Source organism: Antechinus flavipes, chromosome 4 (genome assembly GCF_016432865.1).
Source record: "Antechinus flavipes isolate AdamAnt ecotype Samford, QLD, Australia chromosome 4, AdamAnt_v2, whole genome shotgun sequence".
Lineage (NCBI taxonomy): Eukaryota > Metazoa > Chordata > Mammalia > Dasyuromorphia > Dasyuridae > Antechinus > Antechinus flavipes.
This window is the reverse complement of record NC_067401.1, coordinates 432097214-432116055: the sequence shown is the minus strand read 5'-3', so window position 1 is coordinate 432116055 and position 18842 is coordinate 432097214. Positions and strand designations below refer to the sequence as shown.

Below are 18842 nucleotides of genomic sequence, written 5' to 3'. Positions count from 1 at the left end.
TGTGCCCTGGGCCAATTCCATCCAATTTAGCCACAACCACAATAAGAATACAAAGATTTCCATAATAAAAGTGTCTTTACCCTCAAGAAGATTGTACTCTATTATAGGAATAGGGCATAAAAGAGAATCCTGACATGTCCATTGAGGAATAAATTAAAGAGTAAAATTGAGACAAAACATTCTAAGGAACATTTGGCAGGCTTAGAAAAACTACAAGCTGGGAGGAATGACAGGGAATCTTCTTAAGGAACTTAAAGTTATGGAAACTTGTAGTTTTCATAAGGAAGACTTCAGGGAAGAGTTGGCTCCTGAGCTAAGTTTTAAAGGGAGAGAAAGATTTTTAAAGGCAGAGGAGAGAGTGCTTGCTAAGCAATAAAGGATGGCCTTCAGGTGAGCACGGTGAATTTAGAGAATAGCTAATAGTCCAATTTGGGATGGGATGTCAGATATCTGAAAGGGTTTAATCTCAAATAAAGGTAGGAAAAGAGATTGAAGCCAGATTAGGAGGAACATTAAGTGCCAGACTAAGGTACAGTGGGTGGGTGCTGGCTGGGATTCAGAAAAATTCCTTTTTCTAAGTTTAAATCTGGCCTCATTTATTAGCTGTATGACCCCGTGCACGTCACTTAATCCTATTTGCCTCAGTTTTCTCATGTATAAAATGAGCTGGAGAAAAGAAATGGCAAAACATTTCAGTATCTCTGCCAAAAAATCAAACAGATAGGGTCACAAAGAATCAGATATGATTGAAAAATGACTCAATAATCACAATGAAAGAAATCACATTGGAAATAGGAAACCCCTGAAGTTTTGTGAATAGAGGAGTGATGTGGTCAGTTATTCATTAAAGAAGATCATGGTGGTAGTAGTGAGAAAAATGAGTTGGACCAAGACAAGCATTTAGGAGGTCCTTTACAGTAGTTCAAGAAGGAATTAGTAGCCTACACACTCATAGCCAGGAAATGGGCCTCTTCTTGCCTTCTATGACATCCTAGATGAGAGGTACTTTATGTAAAAGATGTAAAATTGGATACAAATCAATTAATATTTTAAGCATAATCAAAGACTTTGTTATTTCTATTGAAGCATATTTTAAAAAATAAATAACTTTATGAAATAAATTGAATTCAATTAATTAAGCAGTTATTAAGCACTGGTTATATGTCTAGAATTGGGTAAGGTCCAGGGGATTCCACAAGGACAAAAAGGAAAAAAGAGGCGGGAGAATCTAAAGAAATTTCCCCTAAAGTCACAAAGGTGGCTTAAGCCTCTGAGATAGGATTTCAATCCATGTCTTATGATTCTGAATCCCAGGGTTTTTTCTCCTCCATCTTGCCACTTTATTCTAACTTTCCATTGAATGAATCTTTCACAGTGTACCTACTGATCTAGGCTACTGGTTTACTAAAGCCCCAGAAGCAAGGAGGAGGCATTATTTAAGCAGTCACTAGTGGCCAGGGATTGTGCTAAGTGCTTTTAAAAATATCATCTCATTTAATTCTTACAATATCCGGTGGAGGTGGGTGCTATGATTCCCTTAATTTTACAGTTGAATATCTAACATATATAGGATTGCTTGCCATCTAGGGGAGGGAGGGGAAAAATCGGAACAAAAGCAAGTGCAAGGAATAATGTTGTAAAAAAATTATCCTGGCATGGATTCTGTCAATATAAAGTTATTATAAAATAAAATGAAATATATAAAAAAATGAAAAATAAAAATAAAAAAAATTTACAGTTGCGATAGTCAGAATTGAAGTATTTGCCAATCACACAATATTTGAAATTGGATTTGAACTCAGATCCTCCTGGCTCTAGGCCCAGTGCTCTATCAGCTGCTTCTATTCCTTCCTTCCGGGCAGAATTACCAGATTTAATTCAAAAGCATTGTGATTTCCCCTTGGGAATCACATGGAAGATACATCGGACACATCTTGGCCTGAGCATTAGCTCTCTGATTCCTTTCCTCGCCCTCAGTGTAGTTTTTGGCACAAGCATTTTAAAAAGTTCGCCTGTCTCTGGGGGAGGGTGTAATTTGCATCTGAAAAAAATGTGGGTGTTGTGAGGGGGCCAGAGTAGAGAAGAGAAAATAAAAGCCCTAGAACCTCCCCCCACACACACTTCTAACCCCCACCATGCCATTGTTCACCAGAGTATCTCTGGCTCCCATTGCATTCAAAGATAAATAAATGCACAAAGGCCGAGCTCCCTACTTAATATTCACCCACAGTCCAGGAAGAGGAAAGGAATTGCTCCCTAGGGTTAACATGGCAGTAAGCAAGGTCAGCTGTTTCCCAAGACTGTGCATCATCTGAAAGTCTTAACATGAAAGCTGGGATGATACAGCCAGTGCAACCTTTGTGATTTATAAGAAATCCAGTTAACTTGTTTTTTCTTGGGGCTTGTGATCTTGTGGGGCTTTTATGAGCAATGACATGTGGGCATCTAACTTCTAAAAGACCCCCAGAGAAGGGAACTGTATGATGCTTCCTGGAATGAAAAGCACTTTATTTGGAGGAAGTGCTTCTGCGTGTCTAACCTGAATGCGTCAGAATTTGGCAGGGGATTCGGAGCTATTTCTGGAAAGTACTGGGATGTGTGTGTGTGTGTGTGTGTGTGTGTGTGTGTGTGTGTGTGTGTGTTGGGGGATATTTACAGTGTTTATTATTTCTTCTTCATGTTTCCCATTGAAACAATCAAATATACTTCTAATTGATTTGGATTGAATTCCTGTCTTGACTACTTATGATCTCTCGTTTCTCTACAAGTTGTCATGGGCACCTACATCACTGTGGCTCGAAACTAGATTTTTCATGGGAAGGACTTTTTTGTAGACTTTTGTTGGAATGTTTATTGCTTTAGAGATGATTGATTTAGGTTATTGAAAAAGAGAAAGTCTTTTAGGTAAATATGGAATGCTTCATCCATTGCTTTTCCTATACAAATTGCACATAGCCCATTTTCTCTTATGTGTGTGTGTGTGTATGTGTGTGTGTGTTTACTACAACACACATTTACTGAGGACCAACTATAAACAAGGTATCTTGATAGGCCCTGTGAATATAAAAATGAAGCGATCCCTGTTCCCAGCTAAGTATTTGACATCATCATGGAGAATTAATTTGGTTCAGGCACAAGATCTGGATTTAAATACTAGCTCTGCCACTTATTAAGTGGGCAATTCATTAAACTTGTCTGGGTATTAAATTTCCTCATTTATAAAATTAAGGATTTGGACTTTAATCAATAAGGTCTTTTTCCTTATAAATTTATAATCTTGTATACAAAGATAAATAAGTCAGCCAGCAATTATTAAATATCTACTACATGCAAGCACTGTTCCTAGGTGTAGGGATATGAACATCTAATACTTCCAGGCCAAAGGAATTTTGCATTCTCAATACAAGCTGATTTGTCAAGGAGGCACAAAATGAAGAAATGGCCGGTTTAGAAAAGGCTTTCTGTAAGACTGGACATCTCGGCTGAGCCTTGAATGAACCTAGTGGTTCAAAAGGGAAAGGGAAGAGAGGATGCATTCCATGCAGGGGAGATAGGAAAAGGAATGGCAAGTTTGGGGAACAAGAAACAGATAAGTATTGCTAGACTGCAAAGTTTGTAGTGGGGAGCAGTGTGGAAAAGGTCTGGCAAGGCTCCCTTGAACTTTTGTTGCTCAGACTATGGAGACATTAAAGCTTCTTGAGCAGAAGCACAGCATGGTTAGAGTGGCACTTTAGGAATATCATCTCTACCTCAACTTGATGTGAAGATAAAACGAGATCGTATATGTTGAAGCACTTTGAAAAAAAACAACACAGATATTCTTTACAAGGGTAGAATGTTATGTTTGCATAAAAACTAAACTCTGAAGTTTAAAATCTACATTTTTTTTATAAGAGGAAAGAACAATGATTGGGAAGAAAAAAAAACCTTAATGGCTGAACCATTGTTGGGGTGAAAAGAGGGACTGACTTGCTTTTGTTCTTTTTTTCCAGGCTAATGGAGGTTGGCAGGATGCTACTACCCCTTCATCAGTGACCTCCCCTACAGAAGGCCCTGGCAGTGTTCACTCTGATACCTCCAACTGATCTCCCAGCAATTGCATCCCTGACTGACCTCCTGCCCCAAATGGGGGGCGGGGGCAGGAGGGAGGGTTTCTCTCCCCAACGCTGAAGCAGTCAGACTGGAGGTCGAAGCAATCAGCAAACACAATAAGAGTCTCCTTCTCTTCTTTCTTCGGGATGCTATTTCAGCCAATCTGGACACTTCTTTCTACTCTCTTCCCTTTCTTTTCTGGGTAGAAGCCACCCCTTCCCCCTGCCTCCAGCTGTCAGCCCTGTTTCCTCCATCCTCCCTGCACCTTTCCCTCGCCCCGCGGCCTCTGCTACATCACTGAAGGATATTTTCAACAGTTAGAGGAATTTAAAGAGGAGAAAAAAAAAAAGACAAATTACAAAAAAAAAAAAAAGAAAAAACATTAATAAACGTGTTTGTACATTTTCATGCTGGTGGTTTGAGGAACCAAATTTACCTCACTCCTAGACTAACAGGCAACCCTTCTTCTCTTTCAGTGTCTCTTGTACTCACACTACCTCTTAGCAGGAAGACGCCACATTGCCCTCTCCATTCCACATGCCCCTCCACCCATTGCCCTCGGTCTTCCATTTCTGGGAGCAGTTCTGAATCAGAGCAGCTTCCCCTTTATTCTCCCCTATCCCAGTGACTCTTGGGCAAACCACCACAGATGGGTTTTTATCGCTCCCTCATTTCCAGTTACCACTGACAGGTAGATTCCCAGTGCTGCCCGCCCACATACCAGGGAACTGGGCAGCCGGGTTGGGGTGGGGGGGACAGAGAGTGGAAAGAGACAGAATTTCCATGTGCCTTCTCTCCCCTCCGCAACAGCTCTTGATTTCTGAGGCACAGTTCATGGAGAACATTCAAGCATTCATTAGTGGCTCGCTGCATGTCTAGCACTAGGTTAGGCAAGGAAAAGGGAGAAGAAACGGGAAGGTCCTTGCCAGAAAGTCTCCAACCAGCCCCTCCTCCATTCACCCGCTAGCCAAACCTGCTTACCCATCTTAGACACTTAACATAAGCAACTAACACTATGCATGTGGTGAGATGAAGAGAAAGAAATCAGCTCTGAGTGAGGGTCACTTGTAGAAGAAATAGAAGGCAAGGGCCACCAAACATAGTGGACAGGACAGGCAGGAATGAACAGAAGTAGAGGTAGGATTTCTAGTGGAAATTATTTCCATTCCCATCACTCCTCGATCTCTCAGAAAGCCATAGACAGCACCCACAATGTCTGTAGTGGACTTGTCTATTATTTGGGGCCGGGTTTCCAAGAACACTCTCTTTTTGACTCTGAACCCTTTGCTGTAGAAGAGAACAGAAAACATTGCTCAATACCGGTCTAGTTGGAATATAAACCTGAGAGCATTGTGGGAAGGAGCAATAAGAATTTCTTATTGAATTCATCACGTGGGCACCAAGAAGAAGCATTTGTTCTTAGCAGGGTATTCTCCAACATCCCCTGGGCAGTCAGGCATTAACAGTTTCCACGGCCAACTATGCAAGCAATAAAGCTGCAACCCGGTTCCTGACAAAGGGGAAGGTGGCTAGATCGCTTAGTGCCTCGGTTTCTTTATCTGTAAATGGGGAAAGTTATGCCTACCTCGCCAAGAACTTTGTAAGACTTCAGTGTATGTACATTTGTATATTTTAGAACAGAATTTTGGATCAAAGCAACCCTTGGGTCCACTGAGTCTTGTTTGACCTCTGGTTGTCTCTCCCTGCAGATATGTGTAAAGTGATGATCTTTACTATGCTATGGAGGTGAGATAAAGGGCATAATTGCTTTAATTTTTCTATAATAATTAGAAAGAAAGGCCATTTTCTAGCTCGAGCCACTATTGCTAAGTTAACTGATAGTGTCCACCTGATTCTACTGCCTTGGACTCGAGTCCAGTATAAGACATTGTTAATATTTTTGGAAATAGCCTGTTCACAGTCACTCACCAAACCCAGCATCCTCTCATTCTGACACCTCCCAGGTGGATGCCAAAATTCTGGGGACCAGGACGAGCATTTTCAGAATGCGTCTGGTCATCACCGTGCTATGGCACCGTGAAAATGAATGAAAGCTCTTCTCTTGGGGGAAAATTCAAGTCCTTCTCCCCTTATATAAGAAATTTGGAACATCTTAGTTTTAAGAAAATTTACAATGAACTTGCTAGCCAGTAGAATTATGCTTTGAGGATCCCGTAGAAGTGTTGTTAATGAAATGATGACTCTTGAGATTCAGATTTGTGATGGGAAGGTATTCAGTAGCTCTGTGAAAGCATCACAGAGACCATTCTTAAGTGGGGCTCCTCTTGGAGACTTATTGTTAGGGCCTTGTTTTAGCAGCAATACTGTCCCACCCCTACCCTGTTTAAGAACATCAGAGTCAAAGCTTATGTTTTGGGCAGAATAAAGGAGTATGGGTACCAAAAGGATGTCTATATCTTGAAAATAAGATCCCAATCCATCCTAGCTCTTCAGGCCCAGTACATGAGGATTATAAGCAAGTGGGAAGGAAAACTCAGAGCAGAGCCTGATTCCCATGAATTTCCCTCACACCTTTTCATTTTCACTTTGCTCCACTCTCAAAGCATCTCCCACAATACACTCTTCATCTTATTCCCCATTTCTCTGTCCCACTCCTTTGGAAAGATTTCAAGTCTATGAACACACTAATATGTCACCATTATGGCAGCCAAGAGAGCTCTTTCACTGTTGGGTCACATAGGAGCTCAGCAAAAGGATAGGTTTGGGCGTGGCAGTGCCTCCTGAAATGGAACACTCACACAATCCATAGTCAGATAGCCACCCGGCACCATTTCTGTCCCTGGATGCCCTTCATTTTCTAGGGGAAGTAGGTGTCCTTAATTTTTCCTGGCAGCAGATTATCCCCGAAAAAAATGACTTGCCAGAGCTTTGGTTTACTTACCCTGTTCATAATGTCCTCCTTTCATCTCCCTTCTCCTTCCTTGTGTAGTTATCGACTCCCTTGAAGTATTTTTTTTTTTTTGCCAACTTACATCTTTTAATTTGCTTTTTCTTTTGGCTATGATGATCATTCTTTCTTTCCTACTTGCCTTTTCTTACACCCATCCCTCTATTTTTTTTTTTTTACTTCTGCTTTTTTCTTTTTCTGCCCAGAAAAACCTGACTTCGATACCAAAAAAGAAAAAAACTGCAGAAACTCAAATTAAAAAAAAAAACTTAAAAAAAAAACTTTAAAAAATTCTCGACGATTCTTTCAGCTTTATTAACATTTTCCATTGTTTCTTGCGACTTGTGTCTCGTTCTTTGTAGTATTGATTATGAACATTTGATAATGAATGTTCTTGTATATTCAGATAAAGAAAAAAAACCAAAAAAGCGGTCTGAATTTAATAGTGTTTATAATAAAAATTTTAAAAATGACCCTCATAGCACGCAAAACAGGCTGGGGAATTGCCCCTCTTCTTTGTGACAATGCGCATCATTCCTGCATTTGTTTCTAACACCAAACTACCTACATTCATCATTTCCTCCATTTTTCTTTTATTTTCTTGCATTTGTGAATTAGTTCAAGAATGCTAGAAAAGTGTCGTTGTGCACATCCATTTCCTGTTTCACAATGTTTAAAAGTGACAGTAATTCATTTTGTAAACTAAAAAGAAAAGTTGGAATAGTGAGCATAATAGGTACATCCTAACATGTTATGTTTATTAACTTTGAGACCCAGAAGTAAATTCTTTTCTTTTATTTTCCTATTCCTTAAAAATATACAAAAAAATCATTACCTTTTTGGGGCTTTTGTTTGTGTTATTTTTTTGGTTTGCTTATTTTGGGGGCTATTTGGTTATTGTTTTTTTTTAATTGTCCAGACTATGTCTTTTTTATTTCTTTAAATATATATAGATATATAGATATAAGCATATATCTATATATCTATATCTATCTATATATAATCAGGTGATGTGAAAAGATGAAATTAATAGACTAGTTTGCTTTTTTTTTTTTTTTGGTTTTTCTCCTGAACTTCAGAATTCTCAAAAAGCTAACACCAATCTATCAAAGATGTTGCTTTGCTCACCTACATTTTAAAAAGTATGTGGTGCTTGTAGCTGGGGGAAAAATTAGTGATTTTAGCTCTTACCTATGGGAAAATGGCTGGGATGAAGCCCTGAAATGCTTACGACTGAGAACCATAAAAATTCACTTTCTATTCTGTCCACCTGATTAATAACAACATTCCACTGTTTCAGTCACCTAGCTTTGCTCTTCCAGTAAAAATTACTGTAATTTGGGGGTCTACTGTATAATTGGGATCGTTATTGAACTAACATAGAGCATATTTGGTATAGCTTCTGTCTTAACCATTTGGTTCTTTTAGTTTTATTTAAAGGGGGAAAAAAAGCCAAAATGTGAACATTTGAGCCTGGAATGCTCACAGTTTGGGTTAGTTTCATGGGAAATGGAATAACTATTGTCTTTTTTAGCCAGAGTTCATTCTTAGACATGGGATTGCAGAGCATTGGATAGGGCACATATATTCTCCTCAATTGAGAATCCATGTTTAGTCATGGTGGAATAAAAGTGTGGTAATTTCTGTCTCCCTACATTTTCCCCTATGCACATGACCACCAGCCTGCTCTAAGAAATAAAAGCAGTTCATCTGGGGCTAACAGTTAATGCCCGATGAGTTTCTGTTGCTGTTTTGACATCGGTTTGATTGGCTACTTATGATCTCAATGGGATAAAGCAGGCTGGTTAAAATGCCAATAAAAAAAAGTGGGCTGGTAAATTGTAATTCTTTGCAAGGCTGGCTGAACTGGAATAATTTTATTCACTGGTGGATCAAAGGAATGGAAGTAAATTGATTTGAAAGGAACTCTGTCAGACCAAGGGCTCTCGGAGTTTTTGGAACCCAAGCAGGGAAGGTATGAAGAAAGTGTACATTCTGAGAAGCAACCCCAGCCAAACACTTGCACTGCTGTTTTTAGATTATAGAAAATGACCAACTTTTCACATCACCATTCAGTTTCAATTTCTAGCTCAAAGCTTTCTGGAGTCTTTTGGTTTTCATAAGCCTCCCTCCCCTTTATTATTAAAATAAATGAAATAACCCTCCCTTTCTCTCTTGCTACTCCTTTTATTGCCTTTCCCTTATAAAAGTTTTCAAGTTGTTTTGAAATGCATTCTTTTGGTTGTTGGTTTTGTTCCCCCCACCCCCCATCCCCACGCCTCTTTTCTTATAATTCAGAGTATGAAACCTGCAAAGCTCAGCTTGGTTTTGATTTTGAAAGTTTAAGCTTTTTCTGCTTCTGTGAGAGCACAGGCCTCTGTCTTTTTGATTCCAACTGAAACTTTTTGTGTTCTCTAATGATACTAACAAGGTGTAGGTTTTACAGTCTCCTAATTTGTACTGGTAATGCATATTCCAAATAAATAGTTTCTTTTGTTGCAAAAAAAAAAAAAACCCAACCAATCACCTTGTTGTTCTTGTCAATTTCTTCCCTTAACCTTACCCCTTTCTGGACCATTAAAAGTTTTTAGATATTCTAGCTGCCTTTCTCAAATTTGACAGTCTGCCGACCACTCTTGGGGGTCAAAAGACTCCCTGCTTTTCATTTGCCAAAATAATAATAATTTGATGATAGTTTTCCTTGGGTAAATAAGCCATTGTAACCTACAGGACTTATTACCCTGTCCATGTAATGGCTCTGGATACAGAAAGTCTGGGTTCATACCCCAACTCTGTTACTTTCTACTTAAACAAATAGCTTTACATCTAGGGATCTCAATTTCCTTATCTGTAAAATGAGAAAATTTTACCATATGATCCTTAAGTTCCCAACCAGTTCCAAACTGATGTATTTATTTTATTTTCTGGAAGATTGTCATAATTTTTTACTGTCACTACCTCCAAGATATGAAAAGGAAGATTTTATTCAGTCCTGGGAAGAGTATTGAAAGTAGAAAGAGGAGGACTTGGATTCAAATCTTAACCTTAATAATTACGCTTGAGTGTCATTGAGCAAACCACTTACTATCTCTTGGGCTCAATTTTCTCATCTGAGACTTTAAGGGATATTGTTGGATTGGGGAATCTTTAAGATTCCTTCCAGTTTTAAAACTGTGGCTCTATGTCCCATCTAAGAAATAGTCATCGAGTACTTCCTACATGCAGGACAAAATTCTAAGTATGAAGCACATAGAAAAATGATTTAAAAATATGGCATCTGCCTTCCAAGAATTTACAATTCTAGTGGAAGTAGTGTAAGACATGAAGTTAGAACTTCAATCCTATCACCAGCACTTCTCTTCAGACCTTGAAAAGTCATTTAATTTTTGTAAATATCAGTTTCTTCACTGGAAAATGAAGATAATATTTATGCCATGTATTCACAACATTGTTACAAGTTAAATATTCTTTATAATCTAAAGCAGTGTTTAGACACAAATCATTAGTATCAGAGATTAATTAATTAGGGACTTGTCCCCATCCTCACCACCTTTTTCAAAGTTAGCTTCCCCTCCAAATCATATTTATTTAGTCCAGAACACAGAGAAAATTTAGATAATGAACCCAATTTTACTACAATTTGGGAAAACTAGGGAGTGGGAGAAAATCAAATCCAAATGTGGTATATTCCAAATACATATCTTATTTCATTAATTTTGCACAGTATTAAAACTCTGTATCAAAAATAAAATAGTGTAGATTTAAAGTCTAAACACACCATTCCAGCTTAAAGATGTTGCCCTTTCTAGTCCTTTTCTATGATTGACTCTGACATTTGGAATTACAATCATTTTAGCTATTCCATACTACCACTACTACTACTGCTGTTCCTACTACTATTACTACTATTATTCCTACTACTACTACCACTACTACACACATAAGCACACACACACACACACACACACACGCACACACAATCCAGTCCTAGATCAAAATCATAAACTTAGACGAACTTTCCTTTCTGTTTCTTTCCTTTATTGGCTTTTAACAGGCCATCAAAAGAACCTTTTCTGGTTTCCAGGTTAAAGCATTTTGGCCATGGTCTTCTCCTTTCTGTGCTGTCCCACTCTCTCTGCAAGTCCAGTGGACCGCGTTCATGGCTTTGGCCTTCAGACCTGCCAAAATGGAATCTCTGTGCTTCTCACTCAACTTTCTGAAGATCCAACATGGTCCACATTCATAGAATTGCAGAATCTCAGGAGTTGGGAAAAAAACCCCAGAAATTATTATACTAGAATTTGGGGAGAATGAAGGTGAAAAGACATATTATTTCAATTTCAATTTCAATAGAGACACATCGGTAAGAAAACTCTCCCTTTTAATGATGATCAGCAACAGCTCTCTAACTAAGGAGAGAATAGCATGGGCCACTTAGTAGTTGGGATTGACCCAGAATTACATTGCTAGAACATGTCAGAAACTATATTTGAACTTACTTCACTATATCATGCTATTTCTCATTTCGCCCATTAAGTTTAACCAAGTGTTAATGTTTCTGTCTGAGCAAGAATACCCTCTCTGGAGAGTTCTGCTTCAAAAACCAACTCCTAACACTAGTTATCCCTCAAAAGAGAAACCAGTCACATCCCCAAAAGTACTGTGACATTTATGTGCCCTTGGCAAAACTTAAAAGATGCCTTGATTTTATATCCTTCTTTAATGATCCACTTGCCCCAGGCCCTGCCATTAAGTATCATAATGTGCATGTAGGTTTACTGTATACTGCTACTCTTCTGCTTCTAACTCCTTGTTTCTACCTCTCCTTTCCTTCCTACCTATTTTTGCTCTGCTATTTTAACCATTCTGGGCCTTTTTTCACTCAATCAGTATCACCTCCACCAAGACAACAACATCATTGATGTCCTATAATATTAGGGCCTGTAATCGGGGTTACATTCCACTTCTTTGGCAGGCAAGGAAACTGAAGCCCAGAGAAAGGAAATAAATTTGCCCTTGACTACACAGTTCATTACAGAGCTTGCTAGACCTAGGACCGAGATCTCCTTCTTCCCAGTACAGTGTACTTTCCATCAAACCATGCTGAATCTCAAGAACTTATTGCCAATTTACTTAAAGAAACTGATTCCTACTAAGTAATTTCCAATGCAAATGGCTAGGATATTGGTGGATGGGGTTAATTTAATTCAGTGGTAATTGTTGACTGTATAGTTTAAAAGTCATAAAACTAGTGATGAGACTCCATGTGATATGGAGTAAAAATAGAGAACTACCCTCAAAGCCAAGAAGAACAAGGTTCAAATTCTGATCTATATCATCTCTGAGCGTAGGAAAATGCCGTAACATCTCAGTTAACAATAAGCTATAAATTGCAGAGAACTGACACTCTATGAGAATTGCAACTATAAATTGCAAAGAAAGTGCCAAATCTGCATTGGTAGAATGAGCTTCTGCAACGGTGCATTCTTTATGCCAACAAAGTCATAAATCAACTTCCTCTCACTATAACAGCTGATAGACCAAGTGACTAGCAAAGTTTGGCCAACTGTCCTCTAGCTCCAGTTAGCAGCAACAATGACAGGAAAATTTCCTAGGCTATCCTTCCTTCATACTTACCTTCAGGTAATTAAGTGAGGTTCTTCATTTTATCCTCCACAGTAGGAATCCTTATAGTCTCATCTAAAACTACTTCCATGTGTCCTTGGCCATATTAATTCTAAGTAGGATCAATCATTCCATAAGAATTTATTGAGTTCTGGCCAAGACACTGGAGATACACAGACAATAAATAGATCCTTGCCCTAAAGAAGCCTGAATCAATTGGACAAAACCATGAGTGTGTGTGTGTGTGTGTGTGTGTGTGTGCACATGTGTGTATTTGAGGTATTATTTTTAACATTATATGGAAAGAAATTTGAAAAAGCTTGGGCCAGTCTCTGCCATTATTCTGCCGTCTTGGCTCCATACCCACATGTTCTTTTCCAAGCCTTTTGCAGTTCCATTTCATCCTTCATCATGTGAAATGTCAAAAACAAAACATTTTAGGTGATAACTCTTTGCATTCCGCAAAATGTGATCTATGTTTCACATTCTCCAGTAACAGGCACCAGAGAGAGCACAAATAAATGCAATTAATGGATGATCGCTAATTTCCTTTTAGTCCATGACTTTCCACATCTTTCCCCAACAACAACAACAAATGCTTCCCTAGAGGGACTAAAAAGCAGCCAAGTTGCCTAATGTTCCTTTTTGTCCCATCTCACTCTAGAAGACAAGTCTCTACTGGCTTTATGGAATTAGGTTTGTCATTATTTCTCCTGACTGTCCTTGACTGCATTGTAACATAAGGAGGCTGAATGAGATAGCCTCTAAGGACCCTTTCCATTCACAATTATATTATAATTAATGAAATGTTTGCTGAATAAAGAAGTAAAGAATAGTCTTAATACATGGATGAGATAATCAGTTCATTTGAGTTAGATATCAGTCACTCCATTAGATCAGCTTTGAACATGGGCAAAAAGAAATCAGGAATAGCTAATTGTCCGGTATGACTAGAATGCAAAAATGAGTTTAAAAGGGTAAATACAAATAAAACTGTTGAGGATCTTAGATTCCAGGCTAAGGGTGTCAACTTTTATTCTGAAGATAATTAGAAGCCATTTAAGAATATGATGGTGATGTGGTCATATTTGTTTTAAGATATCAATTTAATGTTCATTTAGAACAGGGGTCGAGAACATTCAATCCATGGATCTAGATAAGGCCTTTGAAATTATTTGGTAAAGCAATCACATATAAGGATAAGCTGAAAGTTAGGTACAATTACCTCCCACTGCTGGAGTTTTATAAGTTTATAATTTTGTAAGGCCCATGAATGATGTACAGCCAAACTACCCTTTGCAGAGGATTCCCATTCCTGGTCTGAAACTATACCCTTTCTACTGTGTTCTTTGAAATGCATGTTCAATAAGTAATAAAGTGACTCTCATCTTAAATGTTTTCTTTTTTATTTCTTCCATCTTTCTGGCTGTTCCCAAGGCCTAAGTATCTCTTGACATCACTACTACTTTGGCCAGTCTTTCCAGCACTGGTTGCTCTTCACTCACCCCTCCAGTCTACTGGTTAATGTGGGAGGGTTGGACTATTCCTTGTTCTCCATTGTCACTTATAAATTTTCTTTTTACTTTTATCACTCAGTAACCTCCTCTCCTTTGAAAATCATACAATCTACATCTTGCCACCCAATCAAAATTCTGATAGTTGTTATCTATTGACATCCATTATACTTTCCTTTTTTTCCTCAATGAGTTTACTACTTAACTCACAATCTTTTTTTCCCCTCAATTCTTGCTCTCAACCACATATTGATATTCTCTCTTGGCCTCTTACCTCAATTCCTCAACTTATTCATTTCTCATGACCTACTTCTTCACCCCACCTCAGCTAAACAGAGATCATTATACTCTTAATATTATCATCACCCACAAATAATCAGCTTTCATGTTTATGAACTCTGAAATTACCTTATCTGATCAATCTGTTGTCATCCTACTTCTCCTTCTTCCTTGTAGTCCCAAACCATGTTCTTTGTCCTCAATGTGACCTTCACTCTCTCAACCCATTAGTTTTCTTTAGTCCATCATCCCTTCATTGACAACAAACTCTTTCCCTCCCTATCTTGACTCCTTAGTGAACTAGCTTAGCTCTACATTGTCCTCTTCTCTTAAACCCCTTTCTTTCTAATTATATCACCAACTTTCCCCTCATTTTTGAGTTTTTTAAACCAAATGCTGCCTTCTTTCCTCAAGTGCTAAGAAATAAAGGTAGAGAAAATCATGAAGCCATGCAGACTGCATCTCCTGAAAATTTCTATTACATAATCTCCCCAGAACCCTCACTGCTAGATCTCTTCAAATTTCCCACAACTTTCCTTTGCCTAATCTTTCATATTTAGAGAAGAGAGGAAATCAAGGCTGTTCACCAAGAGATTTCTCTTCTCCATTTCCCTACTATCTGTGACTTCCTCTTTCTTTCATGCGGTATGGTGATTTTCTTCTTCTTACAAATCCCTCTACATATGCAAGTGACGTCATCCCATCCCAAATTCTCCATTAGTTTCCCTCTGTATTAATGTCATTCTCTCACTTTTCAGTCTTTCCTTACATGCCCATCTTTCCCCTAAATTTAAAACCTTTACGTGATCTAGTTATATGTGGTAGCTGTTGCCCCATCTCTCTCCTCTCTATTGTGGCTAAACTCTGAGAAATCTATCTACAATAGATGCCTTTATTTCCTTTCCTCTCATTCTCTTTTTGATTCTCTATAGAAGCTAAGTCTGGCTTCTGACTATCAATCAACCAAAACTGTTCTGTCCATAGTTATAAACAACCTGCCGAATCCAGTGGCTTTTTCTGTTCTAATCCTTCTTGACCTCTCTGCAGCCTTCAATACTGTCAATCACCCTCCTCAACTTGAATACTCTCTTCTCTCTAAGCTTTTACAAAGCTACTTTCTCCTGGCTCTTTGCCTACCCATATCTTTATTCCTTCTCAGCCTCCTTTGCTGGGTCTTTATCCAGTTTATGCCTCCTAAGTATGGGTGTCTTCCCAGGCTCTGTCCCCGGACCCCTTCTCTTCTTGCTTTATACTATTTGACTTGGTAATCTTATCAGATCTCATGAATTCAATGATCTTCTCTGTGTTGATGATTCACAAATCTATTTAACTAACTCCAAGCTCTCAATGACTATCAGACTTTATTCTCCAACAGTCTATTGTACATTTCAAATAGGCTGTCCAGTAGATAGATATCTTAAACTCATTAATGTCTAAAACTGAACTCATCATCTTTTCCTCCAACTTCCTAACTTCTCTATTATTCTGAATGGTACTATCCTTCCAGTCACCCAGGTTCATTGTCCTGTGTCATCTTTGACTCTGCTATCTTTATTGCTTCCCTAGATCCAATTTACTCCCAAATCTTGTTGATTTTGCTTTTATCACCTCTCTTTAATCCAGCTATAATGGCCTATTTTTTAATCCTAGAACAAGACACTCAATTTCCTAACAATGCTTTTTCTTTAGCACTTCTCCCAGGCCTTGAATTTTCTCCTCTTTACTCCTACCTGCTGGCTTCTTACTTCTTTTATGATTAAATCCAATTTCACTTTTCGCACAAATTATTCCTCTTCTCCACAATCTCAATCCTCTTCAGTACCTTCTTCTTCTAACATGAACTTCCTTCTACATCAATATATCTTATAAATGCATATTTATTTGCATTTTCTTTCTCTTATTACAATATGAGCTTTGTGAGGGCAAATACAATATTTTTGCTTTCTTTGAGTCCCTATCAGTTAGCACAGTGTCAGGAATATACTAAGTACTTCATAAATGCTTATCGTTTGACTCCACAATCAGTTCCCTAGACATCTCCCACCATCAACATCAATAGAACCCTCTCTTATAAAAAATAAAAACATTTAAGTGACACAAGGAACAAGATTTAACAACAAAAATAACATTCTAAATCTTGCTACCAAGAAAAGGGATTTTTTTCACCATCTTGGATGACTATTAGACCATATATTTTCCAATCTTGTATCTTCCCTTGTACTATCCCAGTATTCTGCATATAGTAAGAGCTTAATAAACATTGAATGAATTAATGAGTGAACAACCTATAACAAGCATAAGACTTAAAGAAAGCCCCACAGAATGGTAGAATTGAGTGTCCTAACTCATGCTAGATGTGGTATTTCATGATACTATAGTATCAATCACAGATAAATGGTAATATAAGCTCTGCTTGAATAGTTGCATAGATAGGGCTTTCTCTTTCACATAAAGCAACTGTTTCAATTTCCATTCACATTAAATTGTTTGGATTCCCCCCCTCATATTGAGCCAAAATTTGAGTTCTTCTAGAGCTTTAACTTGTTATAATTCTCTCTGGAGTTGCTTAAAATAAATTTAATCCTGTTTTTGTATAAAAGCCTTTCAGATATTTGAATTAATGAATGGAAGAATATCTATTAATGTGTTTACTATGTGTGCAAAGCACTATGCTAAGCACTAAAAAGAAAATCACCCCAATCTCCTGCTCTCAAAGAGCTCACATTCTAATTAGGAGAGAAATTTCAAATAGGAGGTTTCAGCGGCAAGTCAGATGGGAAAGGCACTATGATCTTTATAGCACTGTCACAAAACAGATGGTAATGAATCTTCTTAAATGTAATTTCCATTGATAGAAACATATCCATTCCGGGAGTTTGGCAGAGCCAAGGACTTGGTTAGTACCAGCTCTCTTTCCTCTTTTCTTCATCAGGAGTTGTGGTTGTTGAGAAGGTGGTGCTGCATCCTCTGCAGCATCAGTTGCCAGTTTGCATCTCCCAAAAAGTTATTTTCCTGGATGATGGCTTCAGGGACTGGGCCACAATAGACTAGTGTTCTGGATGCTGCCATTGATGATGTTTAGAGTCCTTATTTGTCTACATCTGGGCCTAAGGAGAGTTAATGTAAAAGTTGCTTGATTTGTCTGGTATATGCTACCTCTTTCTTATATGTTCTTCAGGATGTCTTGTTCAGATATACTGGCTTGCCTGTACTGTTTGGTCACAGTTGATTGGCAATTGGTGGGGATGACAGGTCCCTTCCTATGGATGTATGGTGAATACTGCTATTCCTAAGAATTTGGGGCTTAGAGTCCTGGGCTGTCTATATCAGGGTGGTGGCAGTGATAGTGTGTCATGTTTTGTCATTCCCTATGTGGCAGACTGGGTCACTATACTTTGGATTTCCTCTAGATTGACATTGTTTCTCCTGAATTGTAGCACCCAGGAATGAAAATAATATTCTAGAGGTGTTCTGACAAGAAGATGGTGTAGTGATCATCAGATACTTCTCTTAATGAACCTAAAATTATAGTTCCTCTTTTTTTAAACAGCTACATCATCACACTAATTGAGTCTGTAGTCAATCAAAAAGCTCTCTTTTTCCCCACAATAAAAATCTAGGTGTCTCTATCATATTATTCATGTAATTGACTTTTTTCAAAACTAAATGAAGATATTTTATTTGATCCTTATGAAATTTGATCTTGTTAATTTCAGCCTATAATCTCCAGCTATTGTAATTTCTCTAAATTCTGGAGATTTCACATAATACAATAAACATCCTCCAAGCTTTCTTTCATCTTCTGGGAACCTCTCTGTCTTCATGAAAGTTGTTAAAATGTTGAATTGGAGTAGTACCATGGACAGAACCCTATGGATCTCCTAAAAATGACATTTTAAAATGTATTAAAAAACAGAGAGGATTATAAAAGAATCCAATGAAATTGAATAAAGTTATCAAATGAAAAAATCATAGACCCCGGATTAAGCACTTTGTTCCTAAGTAGACTTAAGCCTCTGACTGTCACCCTCACCTGTGACAGAAGTTTCCCATTTATTTCTAAACCTGAACCAAGTGTCACCTGACTCTTTAAAGCTAATTCGTAAGATTTGATTTGATAGAAGCACAGTAGGAAGGATCAATACATGGGTTGGCTTAATTTAAATTATGCTGGTCTGGTTATGTTTTTTCTCTAAATAGATATTAAAGGTCCTTCTATGGTTAAAGGTGCCTAAGAAGGCAGAGAGAATCTGGACCAAAGCAAGTATACCAAGCAATCTCCTAAGATTGCTCCAGATATTATCCTGTCTCACAAAATTCTTCTGATTTGATTTAGTTAACTGTATTTTTTCCCTTCAGATTTTCATTACAAAAAGAGAAAACATACATACTGTTTGAGAACAAGGATTTTATTTTGCTTCTTT

The 18842-nt window shown here is 38.0% G+C and overlaps 1 protein-coding gene across 2 annotated transcripts in view; it reads left to right on the top strand.

The window, feature by feature from the left end:
• The window catches only part of PBX1 (PBX homeobox 1), a 326218-nt gene extending 316704 nt beyond the window's left edge, over positions 1-9514 (top strand). The window contains exon 9 of one of the 2 annotated variants that reach the window (XM_051999108.1): positions 3993-9514. In XM_051999108.1, coding sequence (XP_051855068.1) covers positions 3993-4085 — 93 coding nt within the window. In that variant the 3' untranslated portion in view covers positions 4086-9514. The remainder of the gene's footprint in view (positions 1-3992) is intronic. The other variant, XM_051999109.1, reaches the window with a different exon arrangement.
• The last annotated feature ends 9328 nt before the right edge of the window (positions 9515-18842 follow it).